This window comes from Numenius arquata, chromosome 1 (genome assembly GCF_964106895.1).
Source record: "Numenius arquata chromosome 1, bNumArq3.hap1.1, whole genome shotgun sequence".
NCBI classification, from domain to species: Eukaryota; Metazoa; Chordata; class Aves; order Charadriiformes; family Scolopacidae; genus Numenius; species Numenius arquata.
In genome coordinates this window covers 138783295-138799454 of record NC_133576.1, presented here as the reverse complement: position 1 = coordinate 138799454, position 16160 = coordinate 138783295, and the positions used below count along the sequence as shown (strand labels likewise).

General features: G+C 44.1%; 1 protein-coding gene across 2 annotated transcripts in view; it reads left to right on the top strand.

Annotated features, from left to right (window-relative positions):
* The window catches only part of UVRAG (UV radiation resistance associated), a 117251-nt gene extending 105247 nt beyond the window's left edge, over positions 1 to 12004 (top strand). For both annotated transcript variants that reach the window (XM_074147284.1, XM_074147293.1), the window contains exon 15: positions 11213 to 12004. In XM_074147284.1, the coding sequence (XP_074003385.1) occupies positions 11213 to 11915 (703 nt within the window). In that variant the 3' untranslated portion in view covers positions 11916 to 12004. The remainder of the gene's footprint in view (positions 1 to 11212) is intronic.
* Positions 12005 to 16160: the final 4156 nt, after the last annotated feature.

The following is a 16160-nucleotide window of genomic DNA, read 5'->3' as shown; positions in this document are numbered from 1 at the left end:
ACCTGCTCTAGTGGGAGGTGTCCCTGCCCAGGGCAGAGGGTTGGAACTGGGTGATCTTGAAGGTCCTTTCCAACCCAAATCATTCTATGGTTCTGTGATTCTTCCCTTCTAGTTTGTGTTGGCCTTGAAGAACTGATAATAGAAGCTTTATTTATGCCTTAGATGCTTTGCCGTCATATAACCAGGTTGTTTTTTTTCCTATAGGTGATACACAGTCATTAGCAAGACAAAACACATTTTTTGGCTGGATAATATTTCAAAACATGTAGAAATATTAAGCATAGTTCTCCGGGAGTATCACATTCCCTCCTTCCCTCCCCCACGACTGTCTATGCCTCATTTCCTTCTCACCTCCAAAACTTGTATGAATAGTTGTTCATTTTTAACTTTTTTTTTTTTTTTTTTTTTTTTTAAGGCTAATGATTCTAAACAACGTTTCTTAGTACTTCCTAATAATATACACGGAAATGGGGCTTTACAGGGAGTCTGGCCCAAGGGGAAAACTGGCTAGACTTTCATAACCGGGCATTGCAGTCGAGCACACGCATAGCAGAGTACAGATGCCCTCTGTCTCGTGGATAATATCTGATTATTTACATTTTAACAAGCATAAAAGCCACCAGCTGTTAAAATGAAGATTTGAAGGCATTGTTTGTTTTCGGGATGCTGTAGGTGAGTCGTCTGATACCCTCTGCCACGAAGAGTGGTCGGTGAAGTATTTCCAGGTTATGCTTCGTTTGCAGGATGAGAGCAGGAACACGGGAGGCAGTGATGGGGTTTTCTTCTCTACGGATTCACTCGCGCTGCCCCGTTTGTTTGGGTTTCAGTTTCCTTTCTTAGCTCTGTAGCTGAGTTTTGCTGAAATTAAGTTCTCTCAAATCATCATCATGCTGGTAAAAACCCAATACTTACACTGTACTTAGTTTCTCTTTGAACAGGACTGGTTTTAACTCCTAGCCCATCCTTCGTCCTCATTTTTGCTTTTGACTAGAGACATCTGTATTTCTCTGCAGTCCAGAATAGAATTGAATCCCTTAAATATTCAGGGGAACTGAAATATATAGTTATTTCAGGCTTAACCTCTTTATCTGATAAGCATCCGTTTAGATTTGAGTACAAAATGGTTTCTTTACCCCTTCAGGCTAAAACCAAAAAAACCAACAGCCTGGAGAAGAGGAGGCTCCGGGGAGACCTTATAGCCCCTTCCAGTATCTGAAGGGGGCCTACAAGAAAGCTGGAGAGAGACTTTTCACAAGGGCATGTAGTGACAGGACAAGGGGTAATGGCTTCAAACTGAAAGAGATTTAGATGAGATCTCAGGAAGGAATTTTTCACCCTGAGGGTGGTGAGACACTGGCCCAGGTTTCCCAGAGAAGCTGTGGCTGCCCCATCCCTGGAGGTGTTCAAGGCCAGGTTCATAGATTCATAGATTGGTCCGGGCCGGAAGGGACCTCCAAAGGTCATCTAGTCCGACCTCCCTGCAGTCAGCAGGGACACCCCCAACTAGATGAAGTTGCCCAGGGCCTCGTCGAGCTTCACCTTGAATATCTCAAGGGAAGAGGCCTCAACCACCTCCCTGGGCAACCTGTTCCAGTGTTCCATCACCCTCATAGTAAAGAACTTGTTCCTAATATCCAATCTAAATCTCCCCTTCTCCAACTTAAAACCATTGCCCCTCGTCCTGTTACTGCAGGCCTTTGTAAACAGACCCTCCCCAGCCTTCCTGTAGGCCCCCCTCAGGTACTGGAAGGCCGCTATGAGGTCTCCCCAAGGTCTCCCCAGGTTTGAGCAACTTGGTCTGGTGGGAGGTGTCCCTGCCCATGGCAGGGGGGTTTGGAAGTAGGTGATTTTTAAGGTCTCTTCCAACCTAAATCATTGTATGAAAAAGCCACACAGCTTTTGTAGAAGAACCCACCTATTTCATACTTCTATCAGAACAAATTTGTCTTTAAAGTCTCAGCTTCAGGCTTTCATGAGCTCCGTAGCTCTGCCTGGAGCTCTGGGGCAGCCCTTGGCCCTGTTGAAAGCCTGCGGAGCCCAGTGCCTTTGCGTGAAGGTTTAACTGCTGCTGGATCCCTCTGCCTGGTGAGATTCGTGTTGTTTTGGTTTCTCAGACATGACACTGAAATGATTAATACGTGTTTTCACATCCCACCACGCGTGATTTATTGCAGCAAGCTTGCAGGTCTACAAGCTCTGCTTCCCTCTTCATATCTCTCCTGGCACCTATATTCTGCTGTGTTTACTTTTCTTCCCCCTTACCCCTACTGCAAAATATTATTTGTACTGTATGTAGACGAAATCAAGACCGATCAGTTGGTTCCTGCACACACATGGAGGCTACAGAACTGCAGAAACTTATGGTTTTTTTAGTCTCCAATCTGGATGTTGACTCTTGAGGTGAAAGATGATGAGCCAAAGTTGTGGATTTAGACTGTCTCGGTTGTGGTCCCCCGAATCTTCTCTGTTTCCTTTTGGGAATAATTCTCTGCGTTTCACTTCTTTTTTTTTTTTTTTTTTTTTTTTAATCCTGGAGTCTCAGTGGCTTCCAGAAAAGCAGCTTATTTTTAAGACTAGCTTTTGCTGGTGCTAAAGGCCCTGTGCGGTTCTTCTTTTAAATCCTTTTTCTTTTGAGTACGTGGTTTATTCCAGCTTTTTGCGAGGGACCGAGGCTGTACATTTTGAACGCTGTTTTATTCCTTTTTGCGTGTTCAGGTTTACCTTTCACAAGCCAGGCTCTTCAGATCACGGTCACATTAAATCAAGAAACTCTTTCATTTTCTCTCCTATTCTTCAGCTTAATTTTATTGACTCTGTGTAACTGTTGAGGGATGGTATTTGTGGTTATTAATGGCAAGTAAAGAGCACACTGCAAACCCGAGCAGTCCAGTGAGATTTTTTTTCCTAGTGAATAGATTAGACAATAGGCTTATCTAATGCTGGCAAATAGGAGATACTCCTTTAGAAGGTCTTGTCTGTAGTCAAGGAGATGTCCTTTTGAGCCTGTATTTAAAAGCTTTACCCAAAAATACTTGCCAAGGCTTCAATTTGTAGTTCAAAGGTATGTCTTGATTCATATACTGCTAGATGCAAGAAGAGCCTGAAACTTAATGTTCAAGTAAAGAAAATTCTGGTAGCTTAATTTATGAAGATTTTTTTTTTTTTCTAATAAAAAAAAAAAAGCATGTGTCAGAATTTTTTAGCTGCCAAAAGACGCAGTTTCACCTTAATTTCATATTGGCAGCCTCCCTTTGCAGGCCTGTCGTTATTGTACGTTATTTAACCAGTAATCTCTAAGAAGGTGAGAAACTATTATTGCTTTTTAGCGCGGTTGACATGAGATTGGCTCCGAGCTGCTCTTGGAGCTTCAAACATTTCAGATGGCTATAAACCAACTTAAACACCTTCGTCGAGCGTTCTTACTGCCATGAGGTCATAGTTTGCAACAAAAAAAAAAAAAAAAAGATCAAATGGTGTTTAAGTTGGTTGGGGTTTTTTTGTTTTTTTTTTTTTTTTTCTTGTTTTAAAGTATTCTCATACCAAAGAGCTGTAGCTGTGGATTTTGGCTTTTGGCCAGACAATCAAGATTTAGTATTTTGACCAGCTGTGATCCAGTAATGTTCCTCCGAGGAAACATTTTGTGGGGAGGAAAAAGATACATATTTGAGCCTGCGAATTGGATTCTGTCTCTCGTCCTGCTTTACGGTTTCTCTGAGCCCCTTGCAGACAGATTAAATAATCACAAGTGAATCTGACTGAAAAGGCGTTTTATCAAAACTGCAAACAGATTACAACCAGAATCGCTTCTCTAAGAAAATAACTTTAGAAATGTTTGTGTCAATCATTTTAATCACTTTATCTCACCTGTTTATGGCACAGAGTCTGTGTCTTGTGCCTCAGGTCTGTAAGAATGCCCAAATGGACTAATGATAACTAGTGAAAGTTAATATTTTGGGGAGAAAACAGCTACTTCGTAATTTTGCTGACAGTAGAACTTAGACCTCAAGTTAGACTATTGTGGATTGGCTTTTGAGATTTCGATGCAATTGAAGCGTTGAAATTGGTGATGATGTAATTCTCTTATCTATAATGTCCAATAAATCTGAGGTTTCTCTTCTTTTTTTTATTCATTTTAGAAATCCTCCTTCCTGATAGGAGCTATGCGTACTCCTATACGTAACCACCTCCAGTCTGATCCAACTTGATGACTAAAAGTCATTAAGGCCTGATGATAGTTCATCAAATCAGTTTTTATACTCCACGAGTTGCGGGGCTGTTCTTTTTGGACAGGTGTCCACATCTGTTTGCTGGCTCAGAAGATCGACCAAGTAATTGTGGCTGGAAGCTGAACCAGTTCAACCCCAGTAATTGAGGTCAAGGTTGTACCTTAGAGTAAAGGGCTGTGCTCCTGCAAGCCAAGCTCTTCTCACAATACCTTTACAGTCTCTCAAGTTTCTGAGCAACTGGATGTTAGTTTTAGAAAGTAACTTGCATTTTTAAAATATATTTTATTAATTCCATGAATTAATTATCATTAATTCCATGGTAAATGAAATTAATTCCATTTATCAGCTGTGAAGCTGATAAAGCATCTCTTTCTTTGGACTTTGCCTTGATGCAGCGCTATGAATTCTGGTAAGAGTACAGCCTGTTCCTCAAGGAAACTGCAAATGTAATAGAGGCTCTCCGTGAGCTACTTGTTTTCATGAAGATTAATAGCAACCCAGTATTTCTGAGCTCTGTGCCTCCCTGTAAACATTACTTCTGAATGAAAACCTCAATGTGACTTCTCATTCTCACCTGGAGGGAGGTGATGGAACAGGAAAAGACCCCTTGACTTAACTGCTTAACCCACTCTACTTAGAGCCATTTGGTTTTTATTTAACCTGCCTGCAAGACTATGACCATTAAGTTCTACTTAAAAATACACAGAGAACTAGTCATCTTCTCATGTTCGTCTTCTAGACGCTCATCACTCAGCCTAAACTAGTTGCCCCTGTGCTCAAGAGGAGGCATCCTTAGAGTGTGGTTTTCCCACTGGTCAATAAATTGCAGAATCACAGAATGGCAGGGGTTGAAAGGAACCTCTGGAGATCATTTAGTCCAAGCCCCTGCCAAAGCAGGGTCACCCTGAGCAGGTTGATCAGGAACTCATCCAGGCGGATTTTGAATATATTCAAGAGAAGGAGACTCCACACCCTCTCTGGGCAGCCTCTTCCAGGGCTCTGCCACCCTCTTAGGAAAGACATTTTTCCTCATGTTCAGATGGAATTTCTAGCTTATGCCTGTTGCCCCTTCTCCTGTCGCTGGGCACCACTGAGAAGAGTCCGACCCCATGCTCTTGATGCCCGCCCTTTAGAATATTGAGAAGCATCAATGAGATCCCCTCTCAGTCTTCTCTTCTCCGGGGTAAACAGCCCCAGGGCTCTCAGCCGTTTGTCATCGGAAAGATGCTCCGTTCCCTTGATCATCTTTGTAGCCTCCTCTGGACTCTTTCCAGCAGTTCCCTGTCCTTCTTGAACTGGGGAACCCAGAACTGGACACAGTACTCCAGATGTGGCTTCACCAGGGCAGAGCAGAGGGGGAGGATGACCTCCCTTGACCTGCTGGCCACACTCGTTTTAGTGCACTCCAGGATGCCGTTAGCCTTCTTGGCTACAAGTGCTCATTGCTGGCTCATGGTCATTCTGTTGTCCACCAGGACTCCCAGGTCTTTTTCTACAGAGCTGCTCTCCAGCAGGTCACCCCCAACCTTTCCTGGTCCATGGGGTTATTCCTCCCCAGGTGCAGCACCCTACACTTGCCCTTGTTGAATTTCATGAGGTTCCTCTCCACTCAACACTCCAGCCTGTCCGGGTCTTGCTGTATGGCAGCACAGCCTTCTCTTCCCAGTTCTGTGTCACCAGCAAACTTGCTGAGGGTACACTCTGTCCCTTCACCCAGGTCGTTGATGAATATGTTGAACAAGATTGGATCCAGTACTGACCTCTCAACAGGGTGTTCCCCACCCTTCTCTCCAGTGCTGGTTTTCTTTCTACAATGACTGGAAGGAACCTGGGCAGTGAACTCTTAGATGGCCAATCTCCAAAGTCCTTCATGCATATTTGCTTTTATCTAAATGCCTTAGGTAATATTTGATAAGCAATTAAGCCGTTCTACTGACTTCATTCCTGCTTTTTCAGATTTGGGATGTTATCCTCGTATTTATTCCTGACTGAAGCTAAATCCATCCTATTCCTATTTATTGGCAGCAATGGAGGGTTTCAGAAATCGGCCCGCGTATGTCTCCAGCAGCTTAAAACCTGGCTTTGCAGTCTTAAATAAGGTCCGTTTCACCGCATGTAGTTTAAGGAACATGGCCGCAAGCGCTTTGTGCTCTAATTCATTAGTTGGAGCGCTTTGCGTGATAAATGAAGATCATTTCTGTTTTACTGCCCTGTGGGGCAGCCCTGGTGTACTCTATTAACTGGGAGGTTATTTTGTAGACGAGGGAGATTAGCTTCGGATTGCTGCTCCGTTTAGGCTGTTAGATCACTTAGTATAGATCATTCTGCCGGTTCGGCTTACGAAGGAAGGGAGGATTTTTTTTGGCTGCTGGACTAAAGAGGTATTGTTCAGGCACACATAGCGTGGTAGCCTGAATCGCCTTGTCATAACAAGCTCTTTAAAAACTCTCCTGGTCCTGCAAACTAATTAATTTCTCCCCCATTTGCCTGTAAGGCCTAGATTTACAAAGGAATTTGGGCACGTTTCTTTTTAGGAGGAACTTAAATTTACACGCCCCCCGGAACAGTTTGTAAAAGCTGCTTCTCTCGAGCTAATTAGACGCCAGTTTTCCAGTTGGTTTACTCAGCCAGTTCTTTCTGCTGCTGCGTAGAAAAGTTACTGTTGTGCCTAAACTAGGCTGATTAGCACTTGCTGAAGGTAATTTGGGGGTTGCCAATTAGGTGGTCTTCTGCCACACATAACTGTTGGCCCTCTAAAGAGTCTGATCTTTAGAGAAATGAGTTTGAGCAAGTTCGAAGCCCAGTCCAGCCCAACCAGTCAGAGTAGCGGGTATTACTTGTTCAGATGGTGAAGAGGCTTTGCCTTGGGTTCAGTCTCTCCAAGAATTAATTGCGTTTTGCATGACGATGTGAAACTTCAGGAGCTAGGATTAAACCCAGGACTGCTTTCTGCTCTTCTTTCCCTACATGTCCTCCTCATCACAGAATCATAGTATGGTAGGGGTTGGAAGGGACCTCTGGAAATCATCTAGTCCAACCACCTGCCAGAGCAGGGTCACCCTGAGCAGGTTGGACAGAAACGTGTCCAGGTGGGTTTTGAATATCTCCAGAGAAGGAGACTCTGCCACCTCTCTGGGCAGCCTGTTCCAGGGCTCTGCCACCCTCACAGGAAAGAAGTTCCTCCTCATGTTTAGATGGTATTTCCTGTGTTCCAGTTTGTGCCTATTGCCCCTTGTCCTGTCACTGGGCTCCACTGAGAAGAGTCTGGCCCCATTCTCTTGCCACCTGTCCTTCAGATATTGCTCAGCATTGATGAGATCCCCTCTCAGTCTTCTCTTCTCCAGCTGAACACCTCCAGGCCTCTCAGCCTTTCCTCAGCAGAGAGGTGCTTCATTCCCTTGATCATCTTCATAGCCTCTGTTGGACTCTTTCCAGCAGTTCCTTGTCTTTCTTGAACTGGGGAGCCCAGAACTGGTCCCAGTGCTCCAGATGTGGCCTCGCCATGGCAGAGCAGAGGGGGAGGATGACCTCCCTTGACCTGCTGGCCATGGTCTCCTTAATGCCTCCCAGGATACCATTGGCCTTCTTGGCCACAAAGGCTCATTGCTGCCTCATGGGCAACTTGTTGTCCACCAGGACTCCAAGGTCTCTCTCTACACAGCTTCTTTCTCATCTGAGATGGCTCATACTCTTGTGAGATCTTGCATCTTGTGCTTTTGGGTGATACATTCAGCAGGAGGATCCACTCCAAACCTGTCTATGGGCTGGTGTTCAGGCCACCGTGTTTGTAACTTGTCTGGGCCAGCTTCTGGCTGCTTAAATTTCAAGAGCTTTTATCACTAAAATGTCGTGTATAGAGTAAATAACCTTGTGGCTATTTTGAGAAACGCTCATCTGTACTTAGATCCATGAGGTACTGATTGAAATTCTTCCTGGATTAGATGTTTATCTCTTAAATGCTCATTTCAACCTGTGCATGGTTGAATGCTGAGGGATGTGGTTTAGCAGTGGTTTTGTCAGTATTGGGTTGATAGTTGGACTTGATGATCTGAAGGTCATCCCTTCCAACCTGGACAATTCTATGACGTGCATTTTGCCACATGTCTTTGGTAAGACACGCAAATCACTGCGTTACAGGTTGTCACATCCAAGTCGAAGGGAGATCATTCGGCTCTTCAACATCTCTATCTGGAATGGGAAAGGCAGCAAAACCTTAGATATCTTGCACTGGAAAGCACCATCCGCTTAATTGCAAAGTGTCTTATAATTTGCACTGTAGTAATCAGTTATCACTTTTCCATGACGAATTACTTCATGTAAACGTAGGATGATGTGCCCTTGGGCCCAGAGAAGTGTCTTGAATGATTTCTGGCTTTGTGAATACATGCACGTCTTGGAATTTGGGTAAATACCTAAAACGTACCATTTAATTGTGAAGTTTCTAATAACCGCATAGAGAGCAAAATACCTGGTTTTGCTGCATTTTGCTGTTAAAGCTGAAAACATAGCACTCATTTCCTGTGCTCCTTCTTCAGGAGGATTCAGCAAACCTAGAAGAAATGTGAAAAATGTTCTTATCTAAGATTTAAGATAAACAGAATCTAATCAAATAAGTAATACTGAGTATTAATTTATTTTATCAGTCAAGGCAGAAAGTGCTAAGCTGGGGAAGGGGAGGGGAAAACAGGCCATCGCCAGTATATCTCCCAGTTTGGGAAGGACTCTTTATCAGGGAGTGGAGAGATAGGACAAGGGATAATGACCTCGAACTGAAAGAGGGGAGTTTAGATCTCAGGAAGAAATTCTTTACTGTGAGGGTGAAGAGGCACCGGAACAGGTTGCCCAGAGAAGCTGTGGCTGCCCCATCCCTGGAGGGGTTCAAGGCCAGGTTGGTTGGGGCTTTGAGCAACCTGGTCTGGTGGGAGGTGTCCCTGCCCACGGCACGGGGTTGGAACTCGATGATCTTTGAGGTCCCTTCCAACCCAAACCATTCTATGATTCTGCAGTGCACATTGCCCGAGTAACGTTCACAATCGTCTCACCTCAGAATCTTGTTTGTCATATTACATCGTTTTAAAAATAAATGGTTGATTGTGTTGGGGTTGGCTGAAGTATTTTAAAGTCTTTGGTCAGTGAGGGATTTGAAGGCTAATCTCCACGACCACGTATACAGCACTTATTAGCATCTGTGGCCCATACTGCCTTCTGTTTGGTCATGTCTTTTAAGAATGGGCCAAATCTTTGCAAACAAAACAGAGAATGAACTGCAGAGATTGCATTAAAAAGGTCCGAAACAGCGGTTGAGATCGAAGAAGAAAGCTGATGGTTTTGCTGCTGACTGCGTGTGTGGTGTTTATCTCTCTACTTCACTGTACCCAACTGTAAATTGGGGTTGAAGGAGGGAGGGAGCCAGACTCTTCTCAGTGGTTGCCAGTGAGAGGACAAGGGGCAACGGGCACAAGCTGGAACATAGGAGGTTCCACTCAAATATAAGAAGAAACTTCTTTCCGGTGAGGGTGCCAGAGCCCTGGAACAGGCTGCCCAGGGAGGTTGTGGAGTCCCCTTCTTTGGAGATTTTCAAGACCCGCCTGGATGCAGTTCTGAGTAACATGCTCTGACATGCTCTGGGCAATCCTGCTTCGGCAGGGGAGTTGGACTAGATGATCTTTATGGTCCCTTCCAACTCTAAAAATTCAGTGAAATTCTGAAAAGCAACGTTCCCTTAAGGTAATTTGAGGGTTTTTATGGAAGAGAAGGAAACCCTACACATATATTAAAGGGCAGCCTAGGAGGAGGTAAGGGGGGAGAGGAAATTAAAGAGCAGTAGTACTCCACGCCGCCCTCCCGTGGGGATGCTTATTTTTCACAGAGGGACTTTCTGAAATAAAGTTTGTCCTGTTTACAAAGGGGAGCAAAAAAAGTCAAATAATGTGGAAAAGATCCACGCTAGGGACTACTCGTAACTTCTATTCCAAGGTTTTCCCCTCCAAGACAGACCCCAAAATGTATCCAGGCCTTGAGTAGAAGGAGTTTCTTTTAAATGGAGTTAATGAAGGAGACTCATAACTGACAGCAGTTGTATCTTATATATTCAGCAGATCAGTAGTAGCTTTTTTTAAATATATATATATATATATATATATATTTGGAAGGAAAAGGAACCGGTTGCTTAAGTTAATGTGCAGCATCCTATTTGCATATAGGATAGTGATTATATTTGGATAAGGATTAAGCCGATGAAGGAAAACTCGCATAACACACCCCAGATGACGTAAAGTGGATGTTCCAAATTACAGACCCCGGGACAGCGTAAGTGGTCTGTGGAACTGTATTAAATAGTAAAATCAAACTTGTAAATTAAGCTTGATTGGTTCATGTTCCTCAAGAAACCGAGGTTGACGTTTGTCCAAAAAAAAAAAAAAAAAAAAAGGCTTTGGAATGATTGGCACAGAAAAGCAGAAGATCTGGCAAAAATAATCCTCTGCAAAGAGCAAAGTTAGTGTGGTTTTTCCTCCTTTGTGCAGCTGTCGGGAAAGTCCACTGTTGGAAGAAGTCTCTCTTAGAGGATTCAGCCATTATTACTCACTTTTGAAGAGTTTATGATGGCCCAGAACAGGCCATAAATACATAAATATACAGTCAACAGTAATAATTCATAAAGTACAGCTTGGTCTTATAAAGTAGTGTTAACAGCGCGAATTAACATAATGCGGTGGTTTCTTGGGTGATTGACTCCTCAACCCACGGAGCTTTGTAAACGTTCCTACACGATCTTACCGGTTTTCAGTAAAGCTCTCCTCTGGGGTGTCTTCTGCAGTTCACACGGCATTAAACACGTTTGGGGTTTTAGCACTTCAGGATACAAGCAGTTGGCCAAACGGAGCCCGGAGTTGTGATAAAATAATTGCTTCAGCTTTTGGTTAGACATCTGCATGGCTCGTGAGCACGCCTGACAGCTGTGATTTATCCTTTTCCTTCTTTTATAGTGATCGACATCATACATCCAGTGCAATTCCCGTTCCAAAGAGACAGAGCTCTAGCTTCGGCAGATTGGATATTGGCTTTTCCAGTGGGCTTCCTTCTCCGGATAAAGGACTCCGAAAACGAGCCAGCACGGGAAACGAAAGACTACAATACAAAACCCCTCCTCCTAGTTACAACTCCGCTTTAACGCAGCCCGTTGCCATCACAGCCCGTGTCGGAGAGTTAGAGAAAAAACCTGGATCGATATCTTCTTCCTTGGATACCTCTATGGACTCCTCGAAAGGAAATACCAAGAAAGGCGAGGACTTGTGCAGCAGTTTAAATGGTGAAAACGGGAGCCTAAACAATACCCAAGACCGGCAGGAATCTTTCCTGGGACATAGTAGTGCAATAAATGGGGCGTTTCTGCCCGGCGAGTGCTCCGGTGCCGTCGGCAACGAGCAGCCCCGTGAGTTTCGTCCCTCGCTCGGTCCCGTCCTTTGCTGCACCGTGGAGCAAGCGGAGGAGATCATGGGGATGGAAGCGACGGGTTTCAGCCCGGGAGATCAGCTGGAAGACTTTAACTCCATCCCGGTGGAGCACGCCGTGGCGGTGGAGTGCGATGAACAAGTCCTAGGGGAGTTTGAGGAGTTCTCGCGAAGGATCTATGCACTGAATGAAAACATGTCCAGCTTCCGCAGGCCGCGTAAAAGTTCGGACAAGTGAGCTCGGACAGGGATTTGATAGCAGACATTGAGGTGAAATCAGTGATCTGGAATAGAGATAAAATTGCACTTATTCTTTATATTAATTATAAAAAAAAAAAATAAAAAATAAAAAAGCTAAAGCTATTCCTATGGTGTTAGACAAACGGACTTAAGCACGATAACACAGGATCATGATATATTCACAGCCCAGGTAAATCTTGATTCTGCTTCCAGCCCTCTTATGTCTGGTATTTATAATCTGTTGGAATATTATTTTGGGGTTTTTTTAGGCATTGGAATCCATTTATAAAAGGCTTTCCTGGAAACAACTTCTAGTGCTGATGAGGCCCTTCTATGAATATTTGTTGATTTCTTAATTATTATTTAGAGTTAAATTTATTTTAATTGAAAAAATTAGAAGGAGGAAAAAAAAAAAAGTTAATTTAAAAGTACATTTATGGCAAGATCTCTTTTCCTTCTCCCATGTACTCCTGTGTTTTCTCGAGCAATGTAGTCGGTGTTACAGAAATACCATGAATTTGTTAGAATTGGGCAGTTTTCTGTAGCCTTTGACGTTCTGGTTTGCACTGATGGGTCTCCAGTTGGTGGTGGTGTAAACTCACCTGTTCCTACCAGTAGAAGCCTCGAGGACTAAATCTCCTCTAAGGTTTCATATTAAAAAAATCTCAGCCTCCCCATTCCCCGCTTCGGTGGGGCTCAGACCTCGTCAGCAGACGCCCTAACGAAGCGGGGTTCGGCTGCCTCCCCCTCCCAGGTGTCTCAATGGGGACAACGTGCCGCGAGGCGCTTCAGACCTCTTTGTAAAAAGCCAGAGCGAAAATGCAGTCAGTGCTTTGGAATTGGGTGAATTCGGGGAATCGCTCCGCCCTCTGTAGAAAGGAGGCACTTAATGCTCTTCATCTAAATGAATATCCTTTTTGAACCGTCTGTATTTCGAAGGAGGGAGCCGCCAGCGGTTCGCTGTTCGGTAGGTTCCCTCTGGCACGTATGTTCAGCTGCACTAACGGGAAAGCAATTTGCAGCCCGCTTTGTGATTCCTGGTATTTGTTTCAGTTTTTTTGGATTTCATTGCTCTTGCTTTCTGTATTGTATACCCAAGAATCTGGGCTCGGTTGGGAGCTCTCAAATATAAAAATATATAGCAGAATAAAAAACACTTCATCACACCTGGCTTTTTTTTCCCCCTCCCTGGTCTGTGCTTTCTTTTGAACCAATGACCTAGTCTTTTTTCCTAACTTCACCGTAAGACTAGCCTAAATTAACGTTTTAAAGTGTGGATATGTATAATCTCAACTATCTGTTGTCGAAACGACGTGTATGTGAGAACCAATATACATAATAGCACTGTTCTAGGATATGCTTTTTTTTTTTTTTTTTTCCAGGTAACACCTTAATGATTGTATTAAAATTATATTCACATTTCTCCTGTTAGTTTTTTAACCGGTTCTTGTCTGCAATTGAGGTGTTGGATGGAGCCTTTCTACAGCCGTTTGTGATTTTGGGTCTGTCCCGGTATGATGTGTGGGATGGAAACGTTTGGAAGGAGAGACCTCGATTCCCTAAAGGCACCGAACATGATTCTGGGTGCAAACTTGGGCATGAAGTTGGACACATTCATGAGTATCTTTTCCCTCCTAATAAGCTCCTCCGTTTCCAACCTCATGAAAAGCTTCCCTAAAGGAAACTGCAGCAGCTGAAAGCTCTGCCGTTGTCTCGGAGAAGTTATAGGTAGGAAGCTCTGGCTGTGTTTTGGTGTAGAGAGCAAGAAATTAACACCTTATTAACGAAGTGGGCATAAGATACTCTGTCCAATGACTGTATCTTAACCGTCTTCTGACAGTAACATCATTTTAGGTGAAATTGGGGAAGGCTGAGTCTGTCGTGCACCCTGGGAGATGGGATTTGGCACTCTCAAAGCAGCACAGACCTCCTGTTTGTAGATGCACTCATTTTCCTCTGTAACGAAAAGGCATTCGCTTGGTGTCTGGTGGTGACTTTTCAAACCAACCCAAAGAGTAGTTGTGAAGTCGCCGTGTTCCGTCGGCGAACGCGGAGCCTCTCAGTGCAATCAAGCGAGGTGAGGTTCATAGAGCATCAGCGGGACTTTGGATTTATTATTATTTTATTTTTATTTTCTCATTAGTTGCGCGTTTTCTCAGGTTGCACCCGACCAAATGAAGTCTCGTTTTCCTCCCCGACGTTGTGTTGCTGTTCCTGTTTGAGCCCTGTAATTGTTAATGTGTCAAACGCCATGGTTGATTCCTGCGGCCGTCGCACACAGCTTCTTTTGACGGGCTTTCTATGGACGTACCTTTAGCGGGCCTTAAATTGCCCCCCAGGTTTCTCTTCCCCTTTTCATCTATATAGAAGGTGAAGGGGAACAGCATCGCAGGGCTAATTAAAACATTAACAAACTTCTCGTTGCTGTGAGGATGGGGGATTGTACAGACCGCAGCCACCCGATGGCTTTCTTTTACGTGCTTGTTTCCCCCCCTCCCTGTAAATTACTTTGAAAATAGCGTAGTGGGAGAGAAAAAAAACACACGACATAGGTTTGAAGGTGAGATGATATATCACAGTGTGCTTTAAACTGTCAAGAGCCTCTCTAGTTCCTGCCCAGCTGTGACACTGTGAAATGTCTGCAAATGTCTTCAAGTGGAGAAAACATTTCATTGCAATCTTTTTTTTTTTTTTTTTTTTTTTTTTTTTCCCTCACTAGGAATTCCTGAGATTTTTGAGAATATTAGTTTTGGAAGATCGTATCCCACTCTATTTTTATAGCAAGCACAACGGCGTTGGCTTATCCTTGCTTGACCAGGTATTTAAAAAAAGCGAAACCAGAATATCCCATAGCAAATGACACATTAAAACTATGTCGGTAATTGCGGGAAAGCTCATCTGTATTTATAAAATAAAACTGATTAGTATCTCTCAACTTGTGTGTCTTCTCTTAATGGCTTCTTTGTGTTTATTTTCTTTACGAACCCGATTTGAACCCCAGTGTCATCCCCGGCCCCGAAAACTCTTTGCCTTATTGTTCATCGAGCCCCCATGGGTGTCGAGAGGATGGGGCTGGTCTTTTTTCAGTGGTGCCCAGTGACAGGACAAGAGGAAAATGGGCACAAACTTGAATATAAGAAGTTCCATCTAAACACAAGGAGGAACTTCTTTACCTTGAGGGTGGCAGAGCCCTGGAATAGGCTTCCCAGAGAGGTGGTGGAGTCTCGTTCTCTGGAGACATTCAAAACCCCTCCTGGACACGTTCCTGTGCAACCTGCTCTGGGTGACCCTGCTTTGGCAGGGGGGTTGGACTAGATGATCTCCAGAGGTTCCTTCCAACCCCATGTGATTCTGTGATTCAGTATCGATCCAAAGGGGAATTTTTGGGCGAGAGGATTCTCTAGGAGACCTTCCTGGCTCCAAATCCTATTTCACACAAGTTGGTATGGCAATTTTTTTTCACCTTCTTTTCAAATAAGATGAAAAAACCCCAGTGTCTGGTGGGGCTGGGAGACAGATGGATTTGCAAAATCTTTTATGGATAGTGGAAAAGGCCACATTCCCACACTGGGGAGGCATCGCTGCTCATCCAGCACCTTTTGGGATCCAATTTAGTCAGCAACATGTATCTACCTAAAAAGCTTATGTTCCCTTTGAGCAGGAGTCTACATGTGTCCTGGGAGGAGGTTGTCCACGATGGAGCCACTGGTGGGAAGCAGTGGAAGGTGAAGAGCTGCAGGGACTCTTTAGCCATCAGCAGGACAACGGGTTTTTTGCTTTTTTTTAACTTTTTCTTCCCCCCAACCTGTCTGTCAGCAGAGAGTAAAACGTCAAGACGCCAACTTTTACCGTTCTGGAGCTGAAGTGGGAAGATACAGGAGAGAAATTTTACTTTAAGCTGTTTTGCAACATTGAACAGCGTTATTGAAAGGTAATTGCATTAAAGTGCAATTTATAATAAATCGCATTAATAAACTATGCATGGAAAAGGTTTGTATCGAAATGTAGCCGGAGGTGCTGCTGGAGGGAGTGGACTTGTTCTCCGTAATCATAGAATGGTTCGAGTTGGAAGGGACCTTAAAGATCATCAAGTTCCACACCCTGCCATGGGCAGGGACACCTCCCACCAGACCAGGTTGCTCAAAACACCATCCAGCCTGGCCTTGAACCCCTCCAGGGATGGGGCAGCCACAGCTTCTCTGGGCAACCTGGGCCAGTGTCTCACCACCCTCACAGTAAAGAA